The sequence below is a fragment of the Kockovaella imperatae genome (assembly GCF_002102565.1).
Source record: "Kockovaella imperatae strain NRRL Y-17943 chromosome Unknown BD324scaffold_2, whole genome shotgun sequence".
In the NCBI taxonomy this organism is placed as follows: Eukaryota; Fungi; Basidiomycota; class Tremellomycetes; order Tremellales; family Cuniculitremaceae; genus Kockovaella; species Kockovaella imperatae.
Genome location: NW_019028942.1, coordinates 1046410 through 1065936, shown reverse-complemented (window position 1 = coordinate 1065936; position 19527 = coordinate 1046410). Strand labels below are relative to the sequence as shown.

Genomic DNA, 19527 nt, shown 5'->3' with positions numbered 1-19527 from the left:
ACGGCACGGTCCGGTCGTTTCTCCGCCTTCGACAGGTCGATCCGTGATCTCATCCTATACGTCTCATTCACCAGACTCGGACGACAATGGCAGCTCGCGACTACCCTATCTTAGAGATCCTTCTCCTTCACCCTTACATATGGGAAATGTGCCCAAACCCAAGCCTCGTCGGCGACCTACCCCTCTGGACCTGAAACCTGATCCGATCCGTTCTGCCTCCCTTGAGCCACCCACGACAGCTGTATCGACATACAGCGAAGGAGCCGAATCGAATCTCTCCAACGACCTCCAAGACCTCTCTCTCCTCCGAAATACGATCCAACAAAACCTCCTCGCTAGACCATTTGACTCTCCACTCGGCTCTGACTCGGGTGCAGAGTCCAGCGGTCGGAATACACCTGATATACCTAGTCTCCCCGAATCGAACAGGATCTCTACGGCAGACCTCTTGATCGCGATAGACACCTCTCCGCAGCTCCTCGTCATTGATACGAGACCGCTGGGAACGTTCCTCGAGTCTCACCTCCGATCAAGTTGTAACATGTCGATCCCTTCCCTCTTGTTCAAACGATTCAGACGACAATCCGCCCAGAAAACCTCTTGGCAATCTCTAGGATCGTTCGTCTCGACTCCGTCTGGCAAACAACGATGGGATCGAGTGGACCTGGACGCCCACCTGGACATGGTTGTCATCGGTCAGTCGGACCCAGAGGAGATGGCCTCTGTGTTGTGCAAGATCCTGGAGGTGCTCGTCCCACGAGGTCGCGTCCGAGTCCTCAAAGGAGGCTGGGAAGCTATCTTATCGTCATCGGAAGCGAGCGAACGACTCGTCTCGGGAGAGAATGACAAACGAGCCAGCATATCCTCACCACCTCAGACCGCTCCCGTATCCCACACTCCTGTTCCCCCGCCAGTCTCACCTTCATCACAACCCTTCCCTCCCACCCTCAAACATCATCCGTCTCTGCCCTCTTTGAACAATACTCGAGCTCGACGAAATCTTCCTTCGTTAAGTATAAAACCTGGGACGTCGCGTCGGCCTCCTAAACTCTCCTTGAACCTAGATCCCCCACCCCTTCGGTCAGCCACTGTTGGGTCGTTCGACGCTACCACCCCACCACAGGATCGCAATGCTTTGTCGTCAATATCCACCTCAGCTCCAGGCTGGACCTCGGCGACCGATCCGAGATCCCCCGTGCCCCCAATCACAAATTCACTGCAAACCCTTTGCCACGCTCAATCAAAGCTTCCTCCCTCTCCAAGCTCTTTTCGCGATGTCGAAGCGTCATTTTCGTCCAGTCGATCCGAGACTGCCCGACCCAACGGGGGCTTCTATCCTGCACCTCCGCAGACAGCATTCGCGGGTCCCTCTTCACCCTTCACGGCAACGACTACTGCCCGTGCTCTGTCGCCCTTTGACGTCTCGACTATTCTACCTGGTTTCCTCTTCCTTGGCCCCGAGCTTACCACCGAGTCCAATGTCAAAGAACTCACCAAGGTCGGAGTCAAGCGGATCCTTAACGTGGCTCTCGAATGCGACGACGATGAGGGTTTGGGCTTGCGTCAGACATTTGAGCGGTATCACCGCATACCCATGAAAGACATTGTCGAGGAGTCTGGCGTGGCGCGAGGTCTTCGAGAAGCGTGTGACTTTCTGGACGACGCCCGACTCCATTCCGCTCCGACCTACGTTCACTGCAAAGCCGGAAAGTCTCGGTCCGTAACGGTGGTTCTCGCATATCTCATCCACGCCAACGCTTGGACACTCAAAACATCCTATGCTTACGTTGCTGAACGCCGGAAAGGCATCTCGCCGAACATCGGTTTCGTGGCCGAGCTCATGCAATTTGAAGAATCTGAGCTTGGTCTCAAGCAGTCTGGTGGCGTCCATGGTGAGGTCTCAAGCGGGAAGTCTGCGAGGGGAACTCGGGCTGAGGAGGACCAAACTGAGTCGGATCAACCTTCTGCAAAGTATTCGGCGAGATATGGCAGAGAAAGTTTGCCGCCGGCTTGGGCTCAAAGTCTCGACACATATCCACGGAAAGTCTCCATGTATGAAGATGACGACACGGACAACAGTGATGCCCATCTTCCAGCCGCTGACGAGAGAGAAGTGAGAAAAAACGGCCAATGGGTTCATCATCGAAGGTGAGTGAACTGCCTGGGTATGGGCCGCGCGCTCAAAAGTGTCAGGGCGCCGGCGGATCGAACGACTTTACAGCCAGGTCGGCGGGTCTCCAAGGCAGGTTTGGAATCGCTAAGAAGCCTTCGACCTGTTCATGACAAGACATCGCCTTCATCGGACCCTCGACCCAGTCCTCAACCTGGTGAAGAACAGAAGGCAGCCCTGACGCCAGGCACAGATGGTCGCTTAGGATGGGTCTGACTAGAGAAAATGTTGTAGTCCTAAAGCAAGACGCAGTGACTGACATGCAAGCGGCCTGCGATACACAAAATATCCTGGTACGCCACAAGCGGACGAGATTGCCACGCATGGCATCGCTCACCCATGCTTGGAGATTGTGCCTAAAATGAGCCTACAGAGCGTGATTTGTGAGGTTCGCTTCGGATTGTGGACTAGACCAACCTGTGGGTATTCGCAATAGGTACCTTCGGAAAGGGTGTTACCGATATACCCAAGGCTGTTGGCGGGCGGTATTGCCGCATCTCCCCCGATATTCAGCCGTCGCTTTCGTCGATGATTGCAAGTAGTCGAGGCAGCATTACGAGCGATGATGGGAATGGACGTCCTGGCCCATCTTCAGTCTCGCGCCTGCGCGAGGAAGAAGCCTTGATCAATCGAATCCTGGAGCATCCCATGGAGAATTGGACTTTTATGCGGGGAGCGGTGAAAGTTGAGTATGAATTGCTCTGTCCATCTCAAAGAGTGAAACAGAGCGTATAGGAGAAAGCGATGGCCAACTCGCAATATCTCATGTTAGAAAAAATGTCTGCGACCCATCTCACCGGTCTACTGCTCGGCACGAAAATTGCCCTCACGACACAATACGGCTGACGCCCAGACGTGTGCCAGGCCCTAAAGATGAACCTGTGGGTGATGCTAAACTGAGACAAGGACCGTTGAGGTATCTGATGATCCAATGGGTTGTATCCCACCAAGATACTGACACACGTAGGTCTGGCTGCATGGCTGTGATAAACAAGGTCCAAAAGGTCGGCCAGGTGAAGCGAATCAGGCACCTGCCGTTCAACGTCCTGCAACGCCAGGGAAGGGGGCTACGTATGTTCGTTCGGCTGTGTCATAACAGATTTCCGCTCGAAAAAGAACCCCCCAACCAAAAATGAAAATCAGTCGCGGTAACGACAGGATGTCTTGGGCTCGTCTGGGGGTCTGAGTCAATGTGACAGGTCAGAATGCCCAGTCGTTTGGTATTGGTCCTGACAGATGACTCATTGCATATCACTGTCCTCACATAACCCGACGCCTACACCGCTCCGGAATGACAAGATTATAGATGACAGTTGAGATTCCTAATCAGCGGGCTTTCAAAAGCCCCTCGTTCTACGCCAAGGGCACGAAGATTTGCTTTTATGGGAGGTCAGCTCAGCAGACCTGTCATCAGTATGCAGGGCGCTTAGGATTTCTGTCGCTGAGTCCCCAAATTGATTGTGGAAGGCTGAGTCATCGCTGACCCAGCCAATGAAACCTGCACTGTCATCCATGTACAAGCTGGGCTGAAATGTCGAGGGAGTGGTTCCCAATGGATTGGTCCATGTCATAGTGAGCTCGCCCGTTGCGGTATTCACGGTGAACTGAGAATGTGAGACCTTACATCTTGATCAGGGGCCCGCTTACTGTCTTCGTTTCTGTCTCATCTTGGCTTGGAGATCCAGTGGAAGCGCAGTTATTGGAGCCGGGGGGACCCTGATCGGGATCGCCATTGGAGCACTGAGTGAGAAAGAGATAACTATATGGCTGTCAGTGGTAATCCTTCGTCCGTCCAAGCCTTGGACTTTCTGTCTCCACTCACTTGTATGATCCTGACTCTCCCATTGTGTTGTCATTGCTGTCTGGCCCCTGCGTTGCACACAGATAAGGGTATTGGGTGTTGCCTGGGACGATGACGTTCTGCACAGTGCCCGACGTCACATCCACCTGAATTTGGAGGGCTGCGGACAGATCCTATGAAAAGATTTATTGGTGGATGTACCCGGCAGAGCTGATGGTACACTACCAACCTGAGTGAATGACTCAAAGAGACCGTCTGGCATTAGCAAGCTGCTCAAGTAACCGAGGCTGTCGGCTGGCGGAGCAGTAGCATCTGACGCTGCCGCCAGATTGCGCTTCCTGTTGGGCACAGAGCCAGCGTTGTAGGCAATGACGGGCACAGTAGTTCTGGACGTCGTTAGTTCCGTACTATGGAAGGGCAAGAAGTCTATGAGGAAAGCTCACGTGGTGCTTGAAGCTCCGCTCCGAGCAGCGAAACGTCTAGGACTGGGCTTGAGCACAGGTAGCCCGAGCTTCAAACATTCGGCATTTGTTGAGCATCTAGGAGCCTCGCCATCCCTTTTGGATGTCAGAATTGGTCTAGTATCATCAGCCCATTTTCGATTGATGTGTAGGCCTTGGATACAGCCGGCCAGGAGAAGAGCGTGACAAATGGCAATCTTGAGTCTGTTCATGGTGTAGACTGTTTTGGAAGAGGAGAGACGACGTCTCCAACATGTGACTATATATATGCATGAATCTGTGTGCGGCAAGTCTATATGACTTGCGCTGAGGTGGTGTGCAAACATGCTTCATTTGAAAGACCACGATAAAGGCGTACGGCGATATATCGCATCGAGCCGATTGTTCGGTACCATTTGATGATGGCGTGTAATGCTGTCGATAAGCCGTCCAACCAGCACACGGACATGACGAAAACCGTGTCAGGAACAGAAATAATACGCCTTCAGGAGATGACAAGTCCGCGCGGAGGTCCCATTCCCACACATCATCAGGTTGCAGATCGTGAAGCTGGTACGCAGCGAATCAACATTTCTCAGGGAAAGAACTCAGTGGCGGCGCAGTGTTGGGTAAGGAATGTCTCATGGGTTGACATTTCGATGCATCACGTCAGAAAGTCAGCCATGCGGCGCGCAGAGAGCTTCTAGGGTCATCCACTCCCTTTTATAGATCATTGAGGAACTGCCCGGCTATATATAAGCCGGCGGACGTGGAAGAGCTTGAACGGCCCGGAAAGCACATTGCAGTCCTTCGAACCTTGCGGAGGCGATCCAAGGTTTTAGAGATGTCGCAACCTGCAGGTGCCCTCACAAACTCCATTCCTCTGTGAAGTGTCTTCTTGTAGAAATGAAGCGGCAAGGAACCAGAGGAAAGTTATAAAGAGAAATCAGGCGCGCCGTGTTCTGTTTGGCAATGTTTGGACAGTATCTATCTGTCTGGGCAAGTGCTAGATCTGCAAAGCTGACTTTGAGACTCTTCTTGGACAGACAAGTGACACCAACGTATTCTGACCAACGTCTTTCCTACCCACCTCAACGGCGCTATTTTGTACCGCCGCACATAGCTCGCAAAGGTCGGAATGTGGGGCCGCTCGATCCGGCATCATACTAACGTAAGAGGCTCGTTTCCTTCTTGTCCAGCTTGTAGGTTGCTATCTCGCATGCGTCCAAGTAAGATGCAAGACCTGCCTGTGAATGTCCATGATTAGATGAGCTCACCATCGCAGTCTGTTGACGGTTGAATACTGTACAATATTCAGCGAAGAAAACGATGGATTGAAGGAAAATTTTCCCTCTCACACACATCCTTCAACTGATCCATTCCCCTTCCTTTAGGACTATGTTCATCCATGACAGCGCGTCAACTCGACTGTACCTGTGGCAAGCAGTCTCTTCACCGCTCAGAGATCTGCATCGGCGATGCTATCGGCCAATGACTGGACAGTCGTGTCAGCTGGAAGACGGTTGAAAATGATCATGGTCGCTACATTCTTACTGTATTAAACGAAGTCACATTGGACGCGTGAACTATTCTTCCCCCTGATCCGCCGCTTACAACTCTTCAGAGAGCCCATGTCATTCTTTGGGATCGTCCATGTACACCTGGAGCTACGTGCTTGGTATCAACCCGCTTTCATCCCAACTTCCTCCTTTTCTCGCCAACAATTCCAGACTCGCCACCCCCTTCTCTGCGAAAGGCAGTGGGCTAGCGTCCGTCACCTCTGGCGCGATTTGGGGGTCTGTGACAGCTGACAAGAAGAGAGGTCATCTTTCAAGTGACCGTGCTACACTTCTGGCATCAATCTCTTCAGATCTCCTTCTTCACGACCCATGCCACCAAGCGACGGTGACCGAAGAGCCCCTGCAAGACACAGGTCTTCTCAACGGCACCGACTCTCCACGCCGTCAGGAGGTCGAAGCCTACTCGACGATGATGAACACATACAACGACCGTCTATCGCACTACCATCTGCTTCGAACTTCACACAACAGATCAGACCACCCATCAGATCGCAGAGGAGAATAGGTTTGAATCTCTTGATTCATCCCGATACATTGACGGGGGGCGAGACAGAGTCGGTTTCTCAGGGACGTCCGCGACACGTCAATTACCGCAGCCAAGGCTCTTTCGCACGCACTGACGGCCTCCCTGGTCCCGCAGGTTCAGACTCGAATGATTAGCATCGCACGCACGGAAGCCGAACTGATTTTTTGGCGACGGATGACTTGGAGCAGCCGAAAGAAACGCTGTATGGTGCTGTCCTTCAGTGGACCAGTTCCCGCGAGAGACGGCAAGGATCTGGGTCCGCCGTCAGATCCGGTACAGAAGATGACCATGTTCCCCCCGACAGAATCCAACTGCCAGGGTCCTCGCGCCTCTCAGGACTGGAGCAGAGGTTTCCACCAGCAGGGGGACAGGACGGCTGGGCGAGGTCAACAGCTCAGGATGCTGGGACTCCCGGATCAGGCAGTGAACGGTTTGAGGAGCTTTATACACGATTCTGCAGACAAGACCATCCAGGCGGATCACAATCGTTGTCCAAAATTCATCCGCCGCCTTACCACGGCGAACATGACAGCCAGCCACGGCGCCTTGGCAATCGCCGGCACCAACAGCTTCGAAGGACCTTCGACCAAGAGAGTTATCAAGACGTGTGTGGCAACTCGTTACATGGCGAGGACCAGCTCGAGGAGATCACCTCACGTAGAGAGAGGGAGGAGATTGCCGAACTTGATGACTGGGGTAAGCGTGTTGCTGGATAACAGGACTGTAATCCTGACGAGTCATCAATAGCACCTTCTCCTCGGAGATCGGGAAGCAAGAATTCGCCGGGGAAAGCGCCTACCAGTAGCAGACTCCAACTATCCCCTTCGCCTGCGAGTGCAGTGGCGTCGACCAGTCGCTTGAGAACCGCTAATCTCACTCATGAAGAGCTGACGAAACCATCAATGGTCATGGGTAGCTCTGAACAAGATTTTTCTTCATATCCACGGCAGAGGGCAGCAAGTTCATCGCTCGATCCCGATAAAGACCCCGCGAGAGCTCGTTTCGATCTCGGCAGAGGTCCAGGACGTGGTCGTCGACAACCGATATCCTGTTATCCGTGCCGAGCGAGAAAACTCAAATGCGATGAATCGCAGCCTTGTTTCCAATGCAGACGGAAAGGAAAGGAAGGAGACTGTATTTTCGCACCGCATATAAGAAGACGGGGCAAGTCGAGAAAGAAGACGATGGAAGATGCGAACTAGGGGGACAATAAGTCATTGCGGTTGAGTCGAGTTGATTCGATAGTTGACGACGGTCGAGAAAGGATCCGGTGGACCATTCGGTCATAATCATCATCGTTATCGTCAATTGAGCCAAGGAAAATTGTCGCTTGAAAGGGCTGGGGGTACGGAAAGGAAAATGGAGTAAACACAGGGATAAAGATACCGTTCGGTCACCAGGTCATTAGCTGAGACATTGGTGGCAACGGCAATGTGTGCCCTGGCTGTTTTAGAAGAGCTTGCGATACGAGCATGCTCAGCTCTCGATGCGATCCGAACTTCATCCTCGCGGGAGAGCAACGTCACGGCGGACAGGGGCTCATGAGATATAATGAACTTTGAGCTTTGACGCCATCCCGGAGCTCGACTGCGTTGTCATTTCTAGTGGCGAATTCAGTTTGGTCAACTCCAGAGAGGAATGTGGCGGAGTCCTTGCCACACACACTAATCGAGGTCCCTGATTCGTCTGACATACACAAGCACCCTACCTTCACCATCTATAAACAGGGTGTGTACAATGGCGTGCTCTCCCTCTGGCCCGATCGGCCGAAGACTAAATCAAACGCAATCATCCCTGGTACTCATTACATGAAATCATCATCATCATCGTCACTTTTACCAGCTTGGTACTCGTCAAAGGCTTCTTGAGTGAACATGCCTTCATATGTCCGCTGTTTCTTCTCTTCCTCCCACGTCTTTTTCTGTTCCATCTCTTTGGCTTTCTGAAAATTAAACAATCGTCAGCTCGACTCCTCTTAGTGTACGCCGGCGTCGCAACTAACCCGTTCGATCGCTTCGGCCTTTTTCCGTCTTCCTTCCTCTCTCAATCTCTCTTGCTTTTCAGCCTCATGGTCCACGACCTTCTCCACCTTTGTCTTGTTCAGTCGATTCACAATGGCATTCTCTCGAGCGGCAACGTGAACTGAGGTAGATCAGCATTTCGACCGAGCTTCCAGCTCACCTCGCTTGACCAGCTTGTCGGAATGGAAAGAAACCTGTCCGACTGCCATGTCTCCCGTTTTCTGACAGCAAGCATTAGCTGCGGCGCCCACTCTCACATACACCATCAGGCAGCTCACTTTGAGATTGGTGAAGGGAGTATAGATGATCTGGGATGTCAGACGAGGCGTTTGTTTCATGCTGGATTCAGGCGAGACATACGGTGATGTTGTCCTTTTTGTTGCCTGCATGACAATCAATCAGGATATCCGGTCCTCCCCTCGATTGCCGTTCGCACCCACCTTCTATGCTATTCGCTTTGACCAGTTGAGCCGCATCATTCACAAGCGCTATTGGCAACTTGTCCCAAGTGCCATGGGGTTGAGAGTCCGATTGGCGCAAATAGACGTGAGCCGAGGATAGCTTGCTAGTGGGTCATGTGAACATCTTCAATGTATGCCGCCACTCACTCTACGTGGAACCAGACATCAGTTGGTAGGCCGTATTTGAGGAGCTCTTCATCTACATTAGAGGCTTCAGCGATTGTCTGAATCCGCTGGATAGATTTGACCGACTCTCAACTTTGTCTCTTCCCCTATGCGAAGCTCACTCAGTCTCTGCGTCGTGTTGCGGGATTCACAGAACATACATGTAGATTGTGACTGGCGGATCTACCGCTACCAGATGCAGCTCAGCAGAAGACTTCGCATCGACGCGATTGTCACCAACCTCGAGACGTGAAGAATAAGACCATGGAGTCAGAGAGATGTGCACTCCTATCTTCACTTTACTAGCGATGCAGTCCTCTGCTCGCACAGAGAGCAGCGTTACCTGCTGAGGCTCGACAACAAGTCTTCAAGTAATCACAAGACAGCAGCAACTCCCACCAGCCTTATCACTTCGTTGCTTGGGAATGAAATCAAATCCACGTCATTGTCTTTTCAAAAAAAGTTGGAATTTTGCAGTCCAAGATTCAGCCGGACGTTCAGCATATACACATCTTGCAGCTGCGAGACCTGCTGAGATTCGCGATCAAGCACACACAGTCCTCTGATTCAGTCAAAGGCTCCCATCGCACTGCTGCTGCACCATGGCTCATCCCAATTCTGCTGCCAAGGGCGTTGATGCCCCTGCCACTCAAGGTTTGCCTCCCGTTGACCAGATGACGAGCAAGGACTAGTGAGCTCTTACACCTGATGCTTTTTTCAGCTGACACCTCATGTCTAGCTACGCAGACAGGTGAGATCGACTGAGGGGCATATGCAAGGCATACTGATGGAAACATTCGTCTTCTCAGTTACGCTCATTTCGGTGAGCGACTCGTATCTTCTGCAATGACCACCAACTGACATAAATCTCCAGGTATCCACGAGGAAATGCTCAAAGACACCGTCCGGACACTGTCTTACCGCAATGCTATCATGCAGAACCCTCACTTGTTCAAGGGCAAGACAGTGCTCGATGTGAGCCTGCGGGTACTTTTCAAGGTGCATAGCTCACGCTTGATCCAGGTCGGATGTGGAACTGGTATTTTGTCCATGTTTGCCTCAAAAGCCGGGGCTAAGCTGGTCATTGGAATTGACATGTCAAACATTCTGGACCAAGCTGAGAAGATCGTCAGAGCAAACGGTTTCACAGAGGAGCGTAAGTATCCAGACGACAATACATCCGCGACAGATGGCTGACTTTGACCCTTTTAGAGATCGTCCTTGTCAAAGGCAAACTCGAGGACGTGACATTACCCGTCGACAAAGTCGACATAATCATCTCCGAGGTAAGCACCATTTCGTGTGGCCTTGGTCGATGCTGAGGAGCCCATAGTGGATGGGATACTTCTTGCTGTACGAATCCATGCTCGACACTGTCCTCCTCGCGAGGGACAAATACCTAGTTCGTATCATTGCCTTAAGCCTTGGAACCTCTCTGACATCGCTTCATCAGGCTTCAGATGGTTTGTTGTTCCCCGACAAAGCTTCCATCTTCCTCGCTGCGATCGAGGATGAAGCGTACAAAGAGGAGAAGATCAATTGTGAGTCAAGTCTGGGGTGATCCTCGCTAAGCCTCTCTAAGTCTGGGACGATGTTTACGGCTTCGACTACTCTTGCATCAAGGACATTGCCCTGAAGGAACCCCTTGTCGACTGTGTTGAGCTCAACTCGGTCGCTACTCAACCCTGTGCCATCAAACATATCGATATCCGGACCGCGAAGAAGGAGGATCTGACCTTCAAGGTGCCTTTCGAGCTCAAAGCTTCCCGCAACGACTGTGAGCTTGGTGACAAAACGTGCCCAATATGAGCTCACACGCATCAGACGTACATGCTTTCCTCGCCTGGTTTGACATTGCTTTCTCAGCTTGCCACAAGCCGATACAATTTAGCACTGGACCTCACGCCAAGGTGAGATTGTACTTCTTTTTGATATGCGGCGTATGCTCATAGTCATTCAGTACACACATTGGAAGCAGACAGTTTTCTACACCCCCACTACCTTGACCGTTTCCGTGAGTTCGGAGGTTGTATCGTTGGGACCTTGCTCAAACGTGCTACAGGAGAACGACCTGATCCGAGGCACATTATCATGTGCTCCCAATGCCAGGAATAACCGAGATTTGGACATTGAGATAGAGTATGAAGTGGACGGCGATCAGGAGTCAAAGGGCAAGATGGTTTACAAGATGTGAGTGACTTTGCCGTCATTGGAGCATCGCTGTGCCCGCAAGAATCGCTGATCTGACATCAAGGGCTTGATCTTGGGTATCCACAGGTACTGAGCATTTTATCATTCTTCTTGACACGACGATTCTCTGTGACGCATTTGTATACCTTTCATCATAGATATACCCTCATGCACATACCATGATAGGCGTTGAGGACACTACATGAGATGCTCTGGCCAATCTAGTGACCCAGCTTTTTCCTCTCTCCCCAGGCTTCGTCCACCTTGTTTAGTTCCGCTTGAACTTTTTTGACGCCTTCCTTTCTCTCCTTTCTGGCCTCTGTCCACCCACTTGGGATCTCCACCCCGTCCAGATCCAGCAGTCCTCTCAATAAAATCTCTGACAGTCTAGCATGCTCCTTCTGCAAGACTTCGAATTTCGGGATCTGACTAGGACGATTGGTAGCGTTTGGAGACGTGTACGATATGAACGTGATGATGAATGGCTGGAGAGGTTCCAGAGTCGACTTGACGAGATTGCTTATCCACTCCGTCAGGACTGATTCTGTTGTCGTCTCTGGTTGCTTCACTTTGCCTCGGATAGGTCCAGTAGCATTCGTCGTAGGTTTAGGCGGCTCCAAACCGGGAGCTGAACCGTCCTTACCGACTAGGACGAGCGTCGATCCATCCTTAATGCCGTAGGAAGCGATGGTCAAAGATTGATCTTTGAGCACAGCTCCCTTGTATATCAACTTGATCGAATCTATCGGTATCGATGTCTGGGTAGAGAGCGTGGCGAGAAGCTTAGACAAAGGCGTAAGAGAAGGCTGAGGGATGGGAATGTTGTATCTTCGGAAGGGACAAAAAGACACAGATCAGCATCCAGACTATCCGTAGCTGACGACCTGATTGGGATCATTCAAAAAAAGGCCTACCCACCTATCTCGTCCCCATTTCACCTGCACTGTGATCTGCCCGGCGTCATTCTCGGCCTGAGCCCGCCTGAAAGGGTTGAAGAACGACACCGTGAGTGAACGTGCAAGGAGAAAGGGGAGGACTACGCGGGCGAACGGTCAGTGATACTAAAGCAGGGTATGAGTGCAGCCAATACAGACTCACCGAAAGGCTCTACGAGGGATGACAGCTTGAAGACGCCTCTACAGGACAGTTCTGGAATAGGTAAATAGCAAGTGGAGACAGTCCCGATCGAATTATAGAAATGACAATGGATCATTCGAAAATGGGTGGCAATGTGGCAGGCATCATGAGCTACCGCACCATTGAGATCTGCCCAAAAACTGTCCCAATCGGACCGCGGAAGTCTGCCATCGTGCCTCTTTCGCAGCCAGATCTCCGGAGGTGATCGCGGCCTGAGATGGTCCTTGAGCGGGAAGGGTTTTGGGATATTACTGAAGCCATTTGCCACACGTCTACGCTGCCGCAGCTAGCAGTTGATGGGTTTGAAAAGCATTACAGTGTTCCCAAGATCCCTTATGCCGCCGCTCTGGCTATGAGCTTACATGCAGATTATATGACGAGACTGCCAAGAGGAAGTATCGAGGGGGAATGATGCATGACCACGCAGTCTGACTTGCAACATTGCCTGCCAACTCTTTGTTAACCATATCGTTGATCGGGATGTTACTGTCAATCGTTTTGTCATCTTCATCACTCACGTGCTCAGTTCCCCTGTGTGAAGCGAAGTCGGGCGAGGGCGAAATGGTCCAGGGAGCAAGCATGATATGCTGAGCCCCGGGAGTGTTCCTGGATTATAGCCTGTCAAGTTGCAACCCAAGATGATCGTCCACAGCAAGAGCGCCACCCATTCACGCGTCGTCAAAATGCCCCCTTCTCCTCCCTTTTTCGTGAAAAAGGGGTGTGGTTTCAGGTCGCGTATGATTTTCTGTGATTTTTCCCGCTGGCTGTAAGGTAATAAAACGTAGAAGGGGAGTGGTGCGACAGCGCTCATATTGTATACTCTACACAATCGTCTTCATCTCTGAGTCAATTCAAGACTATCGTCCAGTCATGTCCGCTTCTCACATCGCCAGTCTCTTCCTGCTACCATTGGTGCTTGGTAGCAAGTGGCACCGACGAGACTTCGACAGTTATGCCGGTGCACCAGGTAAGTCGCGCTTTTTTTTTTGGCTCATGACATGTGGGCTGAGCCAGCTGCAGTGAACAACATCACAGTATCTGCAGACAATGTGGTCCAATGCTCGTCCGCGACTGTCTCGTGGACAAATACCAACGTGAGCAGTCCTGTCCAGCTCCGTGTGCCTCACAGATTAGAATCCGGTCGATTGGTGTCAACCTGCGCTCACCCCCGCTTAGCCTCCCGTAGACCTCGCGATCGGGATTGGAGGCTACTACGTCGGGACCAGTTGGCTCACCACCATCCACGTCGACAGTGATGATAGCACTTCTTGGACGGTCAATGTGGCTTCTGGAGATACCTTGATATTCCAAGTAACAGATTCAGATGGAGCCGTGGCCTATGTCCAGAATATCGAGGTACAACCTAGTGACGACGATTCATGCCTCAGCGATCAAAGTGGACCCTCAAGCGCATACTCTAGTGCGTCGGCATCAGCGACGGATGACGGAGATGACAGTCAGGCGGCATCCGCTACGCCCAGCTCTGCAGAATCTGACTCTGCGGCATCAGATTGTGAGTTAGCTGGACGGGAGCCTGGCGTATAATTTGGGTCGAGAATTGGATTGACGAGTGTCAGCTCCGGCTGCAAGTGCCACGACTACGACTCATGCTCAGGCTCAGGCTCAGGCTCAGACTCAGTCGCCGTGAGTAGTGGTCGACATCGCGATGAGAGATCGCACTGAAAGTATACCAGAAGTACCCAATCCGACGCCAGGCCCTCACCGACCACAGTCATCTCTGGCCTCGGCACCGTGCCCACATCCACGACCTCACGCAAAGCATCTGCCGTTGTCACAATGGGCTCCAAAGCGGCCACCTCCCTCTCAGCAAGCGCTTCGGCCAGCCAGAGCGGTGCTGCCCAAGCTGAACAAGCGAACAAGACAGGCGCTTCGCTTCCCCGTTTCGATGTGCCATCAATCATGGGACCTCTCGTCTCTGTGTTGCTTGTTGCGTCTTCGGCATTCGTCTGGATATGACCTTTAGATGATCGTGGCATTGGCATATGCATCACAAAGTAGTCAACAGCATGCGATGATAGGCCAGGCTCGGCCTCGTTCCCCTCATTTCTTCCGTGTCGATCTTCGGGTTGTCGCCGCCGGTCTACCTGCCTCTGTACTCGCTTCCCTGCTCACGCCGCGTCTTGGCACTGCCGCCGTCAATTGTCCTCTGCTGATCGACGTGGCATTGGATGGGGTAGGGCTCGCTGCTCTGTCACTGGCAGGAGTCACAGCAGATCTAGATCGACCGGTACGAGATGCCCTGACCTCACTGAGTCCGTCATTGTCTCCTCTAGTTCGCGTAGACCGCCTGACAAGACTGCCCCCTCTCGCCCCACCCGGCGTCTGACTGACATCCGATCGAGCGCTGGCAATGCTTGTCTCGCGAACGTTGCGTCGTTGTCGTTTGGGAGCCGCATGATCTTGGCTGTCTAGATCCAGCTCTGCACGCGATGAAGAACGTGTGATTCGCATTCGAGGCGGTTCCGCATCGGTGTGTGAGCGCGAAGCAGGGCCACGTCTACTTTTGGTCGGGGCCGGTGTTGGCGGCAGGACCTGGTGCTCGGGGATCGTGGGTTCCTCCCTTCGAGGGTCAAATGCCCCGGGCATACTTGTCCGATTGTTTGTCCGCCGAGCTCGGGTCGATCGTGGAGGTAGATCGTCGATGGATCGAGCAGATGATGGCGAGTCGTGTGATCGGGTGCGGTGAGACGGTGGCGAAGGTGGTGGAGAAGCAACAGGAGGAGTTTGCTCGCCATCACGACTTGAGAGGCCAGCCTCAGCCCGTGGAGCTGCCGAGACCTCCTGGTCCTGCTGCTCTTTATCCTTTCTTACCCGCCTGCTGCTCCTGGACGCCCTCGCTTCGGGTTCGCGGTCCGGTTCTTCCTCAGATGCTGCAGGTACGGGCCCTTCTACATGCTCCAGCGCATTGTCATTGGCAGGCTCCGACTCCGCCTCTCGCTCCATCAAGGCATCCTGAGGGGTCTCTTCCATGGCCTGGTCAGCGACGTGCGAGTGACTAAGCTGTTCAGCCATGGTTCGTCGAGGCATCGACACGTCGCTGATACTCTGCCTAGAAACAGAACCGAAGGAGATATTCCGAGGTCTTGGCGATGCAGAATCCATAGGCGCATCATCGTCATTGATAATTCGTCTGTGCGCAGGTGCAGGGCTTCCATGCCGAGATGCGACTCGGCTTGAGGGTAGAGCAAAAGGTGACCCTGACAATACACGATGGAATGGAGCTGGTGAGACCGCTCGACTGTGAACGGAGGCGAAACGTGGTGGGCCAGTGAAAGGGGATTGTGGTCGCGCTCGAGGCGATTCCCCACCTGGTGAAGTCGTGCTGGGCCCACCGACACCAAGATACGAAATGGATGGTTTGGCTTTAGGTGTAGCTGCTGAGACTCCATTGGCGGTCTCGTTGGTCGGCGAGTCGATGTTGACCCATGAACCCATGTCAATGTCCTCGATCTCGACAACATCGCCGTTAGGGACCTCATCGTGCGAATGTTGACCCTTGTCCACGTCGATGGCGAGTGCACGTCTTTGGACTGCAGGGAGTATACTGATGAATTCTCTGACCATTTCTCTCCTTCTCTGTCGTTCTACATCGGTGCCCGCGGTTCCAGCAGACTCCTTGTCGAGTTGTAGAGCTTCGGCATATCGACCTTGGTGAACTAGTCGAAGGGTCACGAGGTCATGCAAAGCAGAGAGAGCGCCTGCGGAAATGGTTCTGGGAGGGTGCGAGACGAAGTGTACCAGATGTGCGTGTTCTTCGGGATCCAAGGGCAGATGGAGGAGTTGCTTTAGGACTTTAGGGTGGACGCCGTGCTGCCCATCTCCACATGGAACTTGAGACGCTCCAAGCATCCAAGTCCAGACTCGTTCACGCATCCTCCTCCGCTCTTCACGCTCTTGCTCCCTGATGTACCTGAACGATTCCAAAATAGATCCAGCGGACGCCAATGCTAACACCTTTATATCCCTCTCCTCTGGACTCTGCAATTGGAGAGAGGCTGTAGTAAGGAAGGAACGGAGCAAGCTCATGCTTTTGGAGGGCGGCGAGACCAGAGTGGCAAGAGCATGGACAATTTGAGGAACAAAGTTGAGCTCTGACACAGACGGATCGGACAGACATTTGACAGCGGACTATTGGTTGACATTCAGCTGAGTCTCCCCGTGCAGTTGCCGGACGCTCACCTCCCATTGACCATGATCCAGGGCCCAATACCCATCCATGAAGACTCTCCATGTCCTAGGTATACATCTGTGCTTCGCAAAGGACTCTGCTCGGCTCTCTGATCCATCACTCGATTCTTGATCCCCTTCGTCCAGCTGCATCTCAAAGTTTGAATTGCCCTCAGCTTGTGATGCAGGAGGGCCAGCGACAATCGAAGCATCATCGTAATCGCGCAAGAGGTAGTAGAAATAACAATCTTGCTTTAGCCGATCCTGATGGGAAGTATGAATGGCATGTAGGAGTCGGCGTAGGTCTGCAGGGCTCGTAGCGGGATACATGGATGGTCCTAAGGCAGCAAAAGTGAGCACCGATTCAGTGTAGTCCATCTCAGCTATGATTCACCGTCCAGGTTGGCGAAAGTCAGAAGCCGATCAAAGAACAGCTCCCGATTGGGATACGAGGCCCGTCTAGAGCTACTGATCGATGCTCCATCTTCAGTATACAGGGACGAGGCGAGGTCGAAATGACGAAGAATTGTTTGGGGAATGGCAAAGTGATCCTGAACAAAAAGGTCAGTCCACCTCAATGTCATAGGATGGGAATCGAAGCTCTCACCGTCGTCATGATCTCCCAGGGGCCGCCTCGTTGTCCGAGGGAAGACGTAGCAGCTCTCGGCTTTGGAGACCTTGACCGTGTAAAGCCTGCTCAATGTCAAAATCAAGAAACGCGATGAGCGGAGCCACGTGGAGGAGATTGATTATAGAAGTGATGGGCAGCGATTCATTACACAATTGCGGATTTCTTCAATATCATTCCCTACATGTGACCGAACCTTCTCTACTCCTTTCATCAGCACGGGATCATCACCTCCGACCTGCAGGTTTCGGCCTTGCGAAGCCACCACCACCGCCTCCAGCGCCGACTCTGGGTCCAAATGCGTCGAAGGCCTTTCGGATATTGTCACCGCCATCTTCCGAGTCTCCCGCGGGAGTAGAGACTTCTGAAGAAGGCAGAGGAATTTGAGAAGCTGATGAGGCAGAGCCAGTCTTGACGGTTGGTGGTCGAGGTCGACCAAAGGCTCCTCCAAATGGTGTAGGTGTGGCACCTGCCATGGCGGTCTTTTTGGGTGTAGGTAAAGATGACGAATGAGTAGGCTTGGAGGGAGCCAGGTTCTCTTTCAAGTAACTCTCGGTGAGGTCGGAAAGATCAGACGTCTCAATCTCGAGCCACGTCAGCATGTAGCCGAGAAGACAATGAGCCGTGAACACACCTTGCCGCTGATCTCTATACCTGCCTTGTCCGCTGCGTCTTGCTGCATGCCTCTGACTCCGCTGGAGTACACCATTCTGAACTTGATGGGACTGCTCGATGGGCAGGTATACAGGAAGAGTATCCGTCCTTTGCCTTTCTGAGGGGAGGCCGAAGTCTCGATCGGAGAGATGCTAAGGTTCTTGACGCTGGAGGCTTCGTCGCCCTCGTCCGAGGGCTTCTCCACTGGCGATTCAACAGTCGCGTCTTTAGCCTCTTCATCGACGTTGCTCTCGGCCTTTGACGCTTCTGGCGCAGATTCGCCTTCCTTCGCTGAGTCCGCTGAAGCGGGCGCCCAAGAAGCCTGAACAGGTCGGGCTCCGCCGACTGTACCTCTGAAGACGTCCCTAGGCTCTGCCATAGGCTGAGAGGGTTTCGGAGCAGGAGTAGCGGACGGAGGTGGTGGAGGAGTCGGATAAGAGTAGAACGTGTAGCACGGGGACTTTTCAGGCAACATTGAGGCCAGCTTCGAAGGTGGACAAGCTTCGGATCGAAGGAGAGAGACAGCTCCAGCATCATTGCTTGGAATTTCCTTCGAAACGTCAGTGCATCGGTGGATAAGCGGGGGTTCGGTCCTCACCAATGTCACGATCCAACCATCATCACTCCTTTCTCCGACCTTGTCCAGGGCATCTGCAACTCCATCATTCCACTTGAATTTGCCTCCTAGGCCGGCAATGGCTTTGCGGCGTCTGGCCTCCGCCTCGGGGTCCAGGGCAGTACGACGAGCTTCTTCAGCTTCAGCTTCTCTCACTTCTGCCAAGGCAGCTTCGGCCGCAGACAGTGGAGGCGGAGAAGCAAGGTGATTCAAGTGGGCAGAGAGAGCTCCAGGTGTCAAATCGTTCTATGTCATCAGCTTCATAGCCCTTTACTTCACTCACAATGGAAGTCGCAGACCAGTCGTGCTTGAAGTTGTTGGCGCCCAGTGCCTTCATGAGTCCAGGCTTGGAAGATGCTTGAAGCATCTTGGCTCGTACCTGCAGCTCATGTCAGCCTCAATCTTGACGGATCCCAAATCCTACTCACTCCAGCATCGTCAGGGACAAAGGTGATCATCATCCATTCCCATTTGCCCAAATCTTTAGAGTCCAGACGGTAGGCAAAGCTGGCAGGAGTCTTGGGAGTGGGGAGAGTACCCGCAAGCTGCGTCACATCGTCCTTGAAAGAGCCCTTAGTCTTGACAGTCTCATGCACCTTGTAAGATTCTGTGAAGACGATAGCGTCAGTCCAAAAGACTCTAGGCATCTTGGCTTCAAAGATCCTCACCCCCGTCAATGATGAATACCAGAGCTCGGGTCTCACTGCCCTCGCTCTGCGCGGACGAGAACGCAGTCTTGAGCTCGTCCGGCACCTTGATACCTGATTGAGCGGACATGAAGACAGTTGAAGACGGACGAGTTACGAGTAAGCTGCTCAAGACAACACGAACGAGCGGAAATAGACTGGGAAGAGGAGTGAAGAGGTCGGTCGACGGGTGTGTAGCTGGGATAGGAATGACGTTGCTTTTTCAGATTGGATTTTATTTGCCGAGACCCGGCGTGGTAAGGT

The 19527-nt window shown here is 52.8% G+C and overlaps 9 protein-coding genes across 9 annotated transcripts; 4 read left to right on the top strand and 5 right to left on the bottom strand.

Moving 5' to 3' along the window:
* Window positions 1-139: 139 nt before the first annotated feature.
* On the top strand, window positions 140-2386 carry BD324DRAFT_576043 (hypothetical protein; the record flags this gene model as incomplete). The annotated part of the gene is made up of 2 exons (XM_022013169.1): window positions 140-2148; window positions 2194-2386. 2 exons carry the CDS (start codon window positions 140-142, stop codon window positions 2384-2386), a joined length of 2202 nt encoding a protein of 733 aa, XP_021873777.1.
* A 1020-nt stretch (window positions 2387-3406) lies between these two features.
* Window positions 3407-5002, bottom strand: BD324DRAFT_248871 (hypothetical protein). The gene is made up of 5 exons (XM_022012279.1): window positions 4415-5002; window positions 4201-4357; window positions 3993-4144; window positions 3818-3929; window positions 3407-3774 (listed from the first exon to the last, which is right to left on the bottom strand). The coding sequence occupies exons 1-5, from the start codon at window positions 4756-4758 to the stop codon at window positions 3508-3510; spliced, it is 1032 nt and encodes a 343-aa protein (XP_021873776.1). The 5' UTR covers window positions 4759-5002; the 3' UTR covers window positions 3407-3507.
* Window positions 5003-6805: 1803 nt separating this feature from the next.
* BD324DRAFT_667563 (hypothetical protein) lies at window positions 6806-8080 on the top strand (the record flags this gene model as incomplete). Its single annotated transcript, XM_022018922.1, has 2 exons — window positions 6806-7213; window positions 7237-8080. 2 exons carry the CDS (start codon window positions 6806-6808, stop codon window positions 7717-7719), a joined length of 891 nt encoding a protein of 296 aa, XP_021873775.1. The 3' UTR covers window positions 7720-8080.
* Window positions 8081-8085: 5 nt separating this feature from the next.
* On the bottom strand, window positions 8086-9448 carry BD324DRAFT_597597 (hypothetical protein). Its single transcript, XM_022013884.1, has 10 exons — window positions 9406-9448; window positions 9326-9353; window positions 9252-9271; window positions 9147-9198; window positions 8979-9103; window positions 8899-8921; window positions 8817-8846; window positions 8699-8759; window positions 8520-8659; window positions 8086-8459 (listed from the first exon to the last, which is right to left on the bottom strand). Exons 1-10 carry the CDS (start codon window positions 9428-9430, stop codon window positions 8322-8324), a joined length of 642 nt encoding a protein of 213 aa, XP_021873774.1. The 5' UTR covers window positions 9431-9448; the 3' UTR covers window positions 8086-8321.
* Window positions 9449-9663: 215 nt separating this feature from the next.
* On the top strand, window positions 9664-11536 carry BD324DRAFT_615813 (S-adenosyl-L-methionine-dependent methyltransferase). Its single transcript, XM_022014761.1, has 13 exons — window positions 9664-9855; window positions 9904-9915; window positions 9974-9987; window positions 10039-10139; window positions 10188-10320; window positions 10377-10450; window positions 10498-10566; window positions 10618-10705; window positions 10747-10941; window positions 10989-11074; window positions 11125-11178; window positions 11227-11354; window positions 11419-11536. Exons 1-13 carry the CDS (start codon window positions 9767-9769, stop codon window positions 11423-11425), a joined length of 1050 nt encoding a protein of 349 aa, XP_021873773.1. The 5' UTR covers window positions 9664-9766; the 3' UTR covers window positions 11426-11536.
* Window positions 11135-12567, bottom strand: BD324DRAFT_667561 (hypothetical protein; the record flags this gene model as incomplete). Its single annotated transcript, XM_022018921.1, has 3 exons — window positions 11135-12182; window positions 12273-12390; window positions 12453-12567. The coding sequence occupies 3 exons, from the start codon at window positions 12565-12567 to the stop codon at window positions 11576-11578; spliced, it is 840 nt and encodes a 279-aa protein (XP_021873772.1). The 3' UTR covers window positions 11135-11575.
* A 693-nt stretch (window positions 12568-13260) lies between these two features.
* BD324DRAFT_247646 (hypothetical protein) lies at window positions 13261-14510 on the top strand. Its single transcript, XM_022012277.1, has 5 exons — window positions 13261-13458; window positions 13512-13585; window positions 13668-14004; window positions 14069-14135; window positions 14186-14510. Exons 1-5 carry the CDS (start codon window positions 13362-13364, stop codon window positions 14466-14468), a joined length of 858 nt encoding a protein of 285 aa, XP_021873771.1. The 5' UTR covers window positions 13261-13361; the 3' UTR covers window positions 14469-14510.
* Window positions 14511-14514: 4 nt separating this feature from the next.
* BD324DRAFT_615805 (nuclear pore complex assembly-domain-containing protein) lies at window positions 14515-17441 on the bottom strand. Its single transcript, XM_022014760.1, has 4 exons — window positions 17287-17441; window positions 17074-17230; window positions 16692-17017; window positions 14515-16640 (listed from the first exon to the last, which is right to left on the bottom strand). The coding sequence occupies exons 1-4, from the start codon at window positions 17293-17295 to the stop codon at window positions 14553-14555; spliced, it is 2580 nt and encodes an 859-aa protein (XP_021873770.1). The 5' UTR covers window positions 17296-17441; the 3' UTR covers window positions 14515-14552.
* Window positions 17390-19501, bottom strand: BD324DRAFT_247631 (hypothetical protein). Its single transcript, XM_022012276.1, has 6 exons — window positions 19246-19501; window positions 19006-19184; window positions 18861-18956; window positions 18560-18823; window positions 17942-18511; window positions 17390-17891 (listed from the first exon to the last, which is right to left on the bottom strand). Exons 1-6 carry the CDS (start codon window positions 19352-19354, stop codon window positions 17535-17537), a joined length of 1575 nt encoding a protein of 524 aa, XP_021873769.1. The 5' UTR covers window positions 19355-19501; the 3' UTR covers window positions 17390-17534.
* Window positions 19502-19527: the final 26 nt, after the last annotated feature.

What these genes read in the sequence shown, in the direction of transcription:
- BD324DRAFT_247646 (XM_022012277.1), top strand. Translation starts at nt 13,362, where the DNA reads ATGTCCGCTTCTCACATCGCCAGTCTCTTCCTGCTACCATTGGTGCTT. An exon ending in CAGTTATGCCGGTGCACCAG is followed by an intron (nt 13,459 to 13,511) that starts GTAAGTCGCGCT and finishes AGCCAGCTGCAG; the next exon opens with TGAACAACATCACAGTATCT. An exon ending in CAGGCTCAGACTCAGTCGCC is followed by an intron (nt 14,136 to 14,185) that starts GTGAGTAGTGGT and finishes AAAGTATACCAG; the next exon opens with AAGTACCCAATCCGACGCCA.
- BD324DRAFT_248871 (XM_022012279.1), bottom strand. Translation starts at nt 4,758, where the DNA reads ATGTTTGCACACCACCTCAGCGCAAGTCATATAGACTTGCCGCACACA. An exon ending in TCTTTGAGTCATTCACTCAG is followed by an intron (nt 4,145 to 4,200) that starts GTTGGTAGTGTA and finishes ATCTTTTCATAG; the next exon opens with GATCTGTCCGCAGCCCTCCA. An exon ending in GGAGAGTCAGGATCATACAA is followed by an intron (nt 3,930 to 3,992) that starts GTGAGTGGAGAC and finishes ACAGCCATATAG; the next exon opens with TTATCTCTTTCTCACTCAGT.
- BD324DRAFT_615805 (XM_022014760.1), bottom strand. An exon ending in GACTTTCGCCAACCTGGACG is followed by an intron (nt 17,018 to 17,073) that starts GTGAATCATAGC and finishes TTGCTGCCTTAG; the next exon opens with GACCATCCATGTATCCCGCT. An exon ending in TGGATCATGGTCAATGGGAG is followed by an intron (nt 16,641 to 16,691) that starts GTGAGCGTCCGG and finishes GTCAACCAATAG; the next exon opens with TCCGCTGTCAAATGTCTGTC.
- BD324DRAFT_597597 (XM_022013884.1), bottom strand. Translation starts at nt 9,430, where the DNA reads ATGGTCTTATTCTTCACGTCTCGAG. An exon ending in ACAAAAAGGACAACATCACC is followed by an intron (nt 8,847 to 8,898) that starts GTATGTCTCGCC and finishes CTGACATCCCAG; the next exon opens with ATCATCTATACTCCCTTCAC. An exon ending in CTCCCTTCACCAATCTCAAA is followed by an intron (nt 8,760 to 8,816) that starts GTGAGCTGCCTG and finishes GCTTGCTGTCAG; the next exon opens with AAAACGGGAGACATGGCAGT.
- BD324DRAFT_615813 (XM_022014761.1), top strand. Translation starts at nt 9,767, where the DNA reads ATGGCTCATCCCAATTCTGCTGCCAAGGGCGTTGATGCCCCTGCCACT. An exon ending in TCGCGAGGGACAAATACCTA is followed by an intron (nt 10,567 to 10,617) that starts GTTCGTATCATT and finishes TCGCTTCATCAG; the next exon opens with GCTTCAGATGGTTTGTTGTT. An exon ending in CAAAGCTTCCCGCAACGACT is followed by an intron (nt 10,942 to 10,988) that starts GTGAGCTTGGTG and finishes CACACGCATCAG; the next exon opens with ACGTACATGCTTTCCTCGCC.
- BD324DRAFT_247631 (XM_022012276.1), bottom strand. Translation starts at nt 19,354, where the DNA reads ATGTCCGCTCAATCAGGTATCAAGGTGCCGGACGAGCTCAAGACTGCG. An exon ending in TTGTCCCTGACGATGCTGGA is followed by an intron (nt 18,957 to 19,005) that starts GTGAGTAGGATT and finishes CATGAGCTGCAG; the next exon opens with GTACGAGCCAAGATGCTTCA. An exon ending in GTATAGAGATCAGCGGCAAG is followed by an intron (nt 17,892 to 17,941) that starts GTGTGTTCACGG and finishes ACGTGGCTCGAG; the next exon opens with ATTGAGACGTCTGATCTTTC.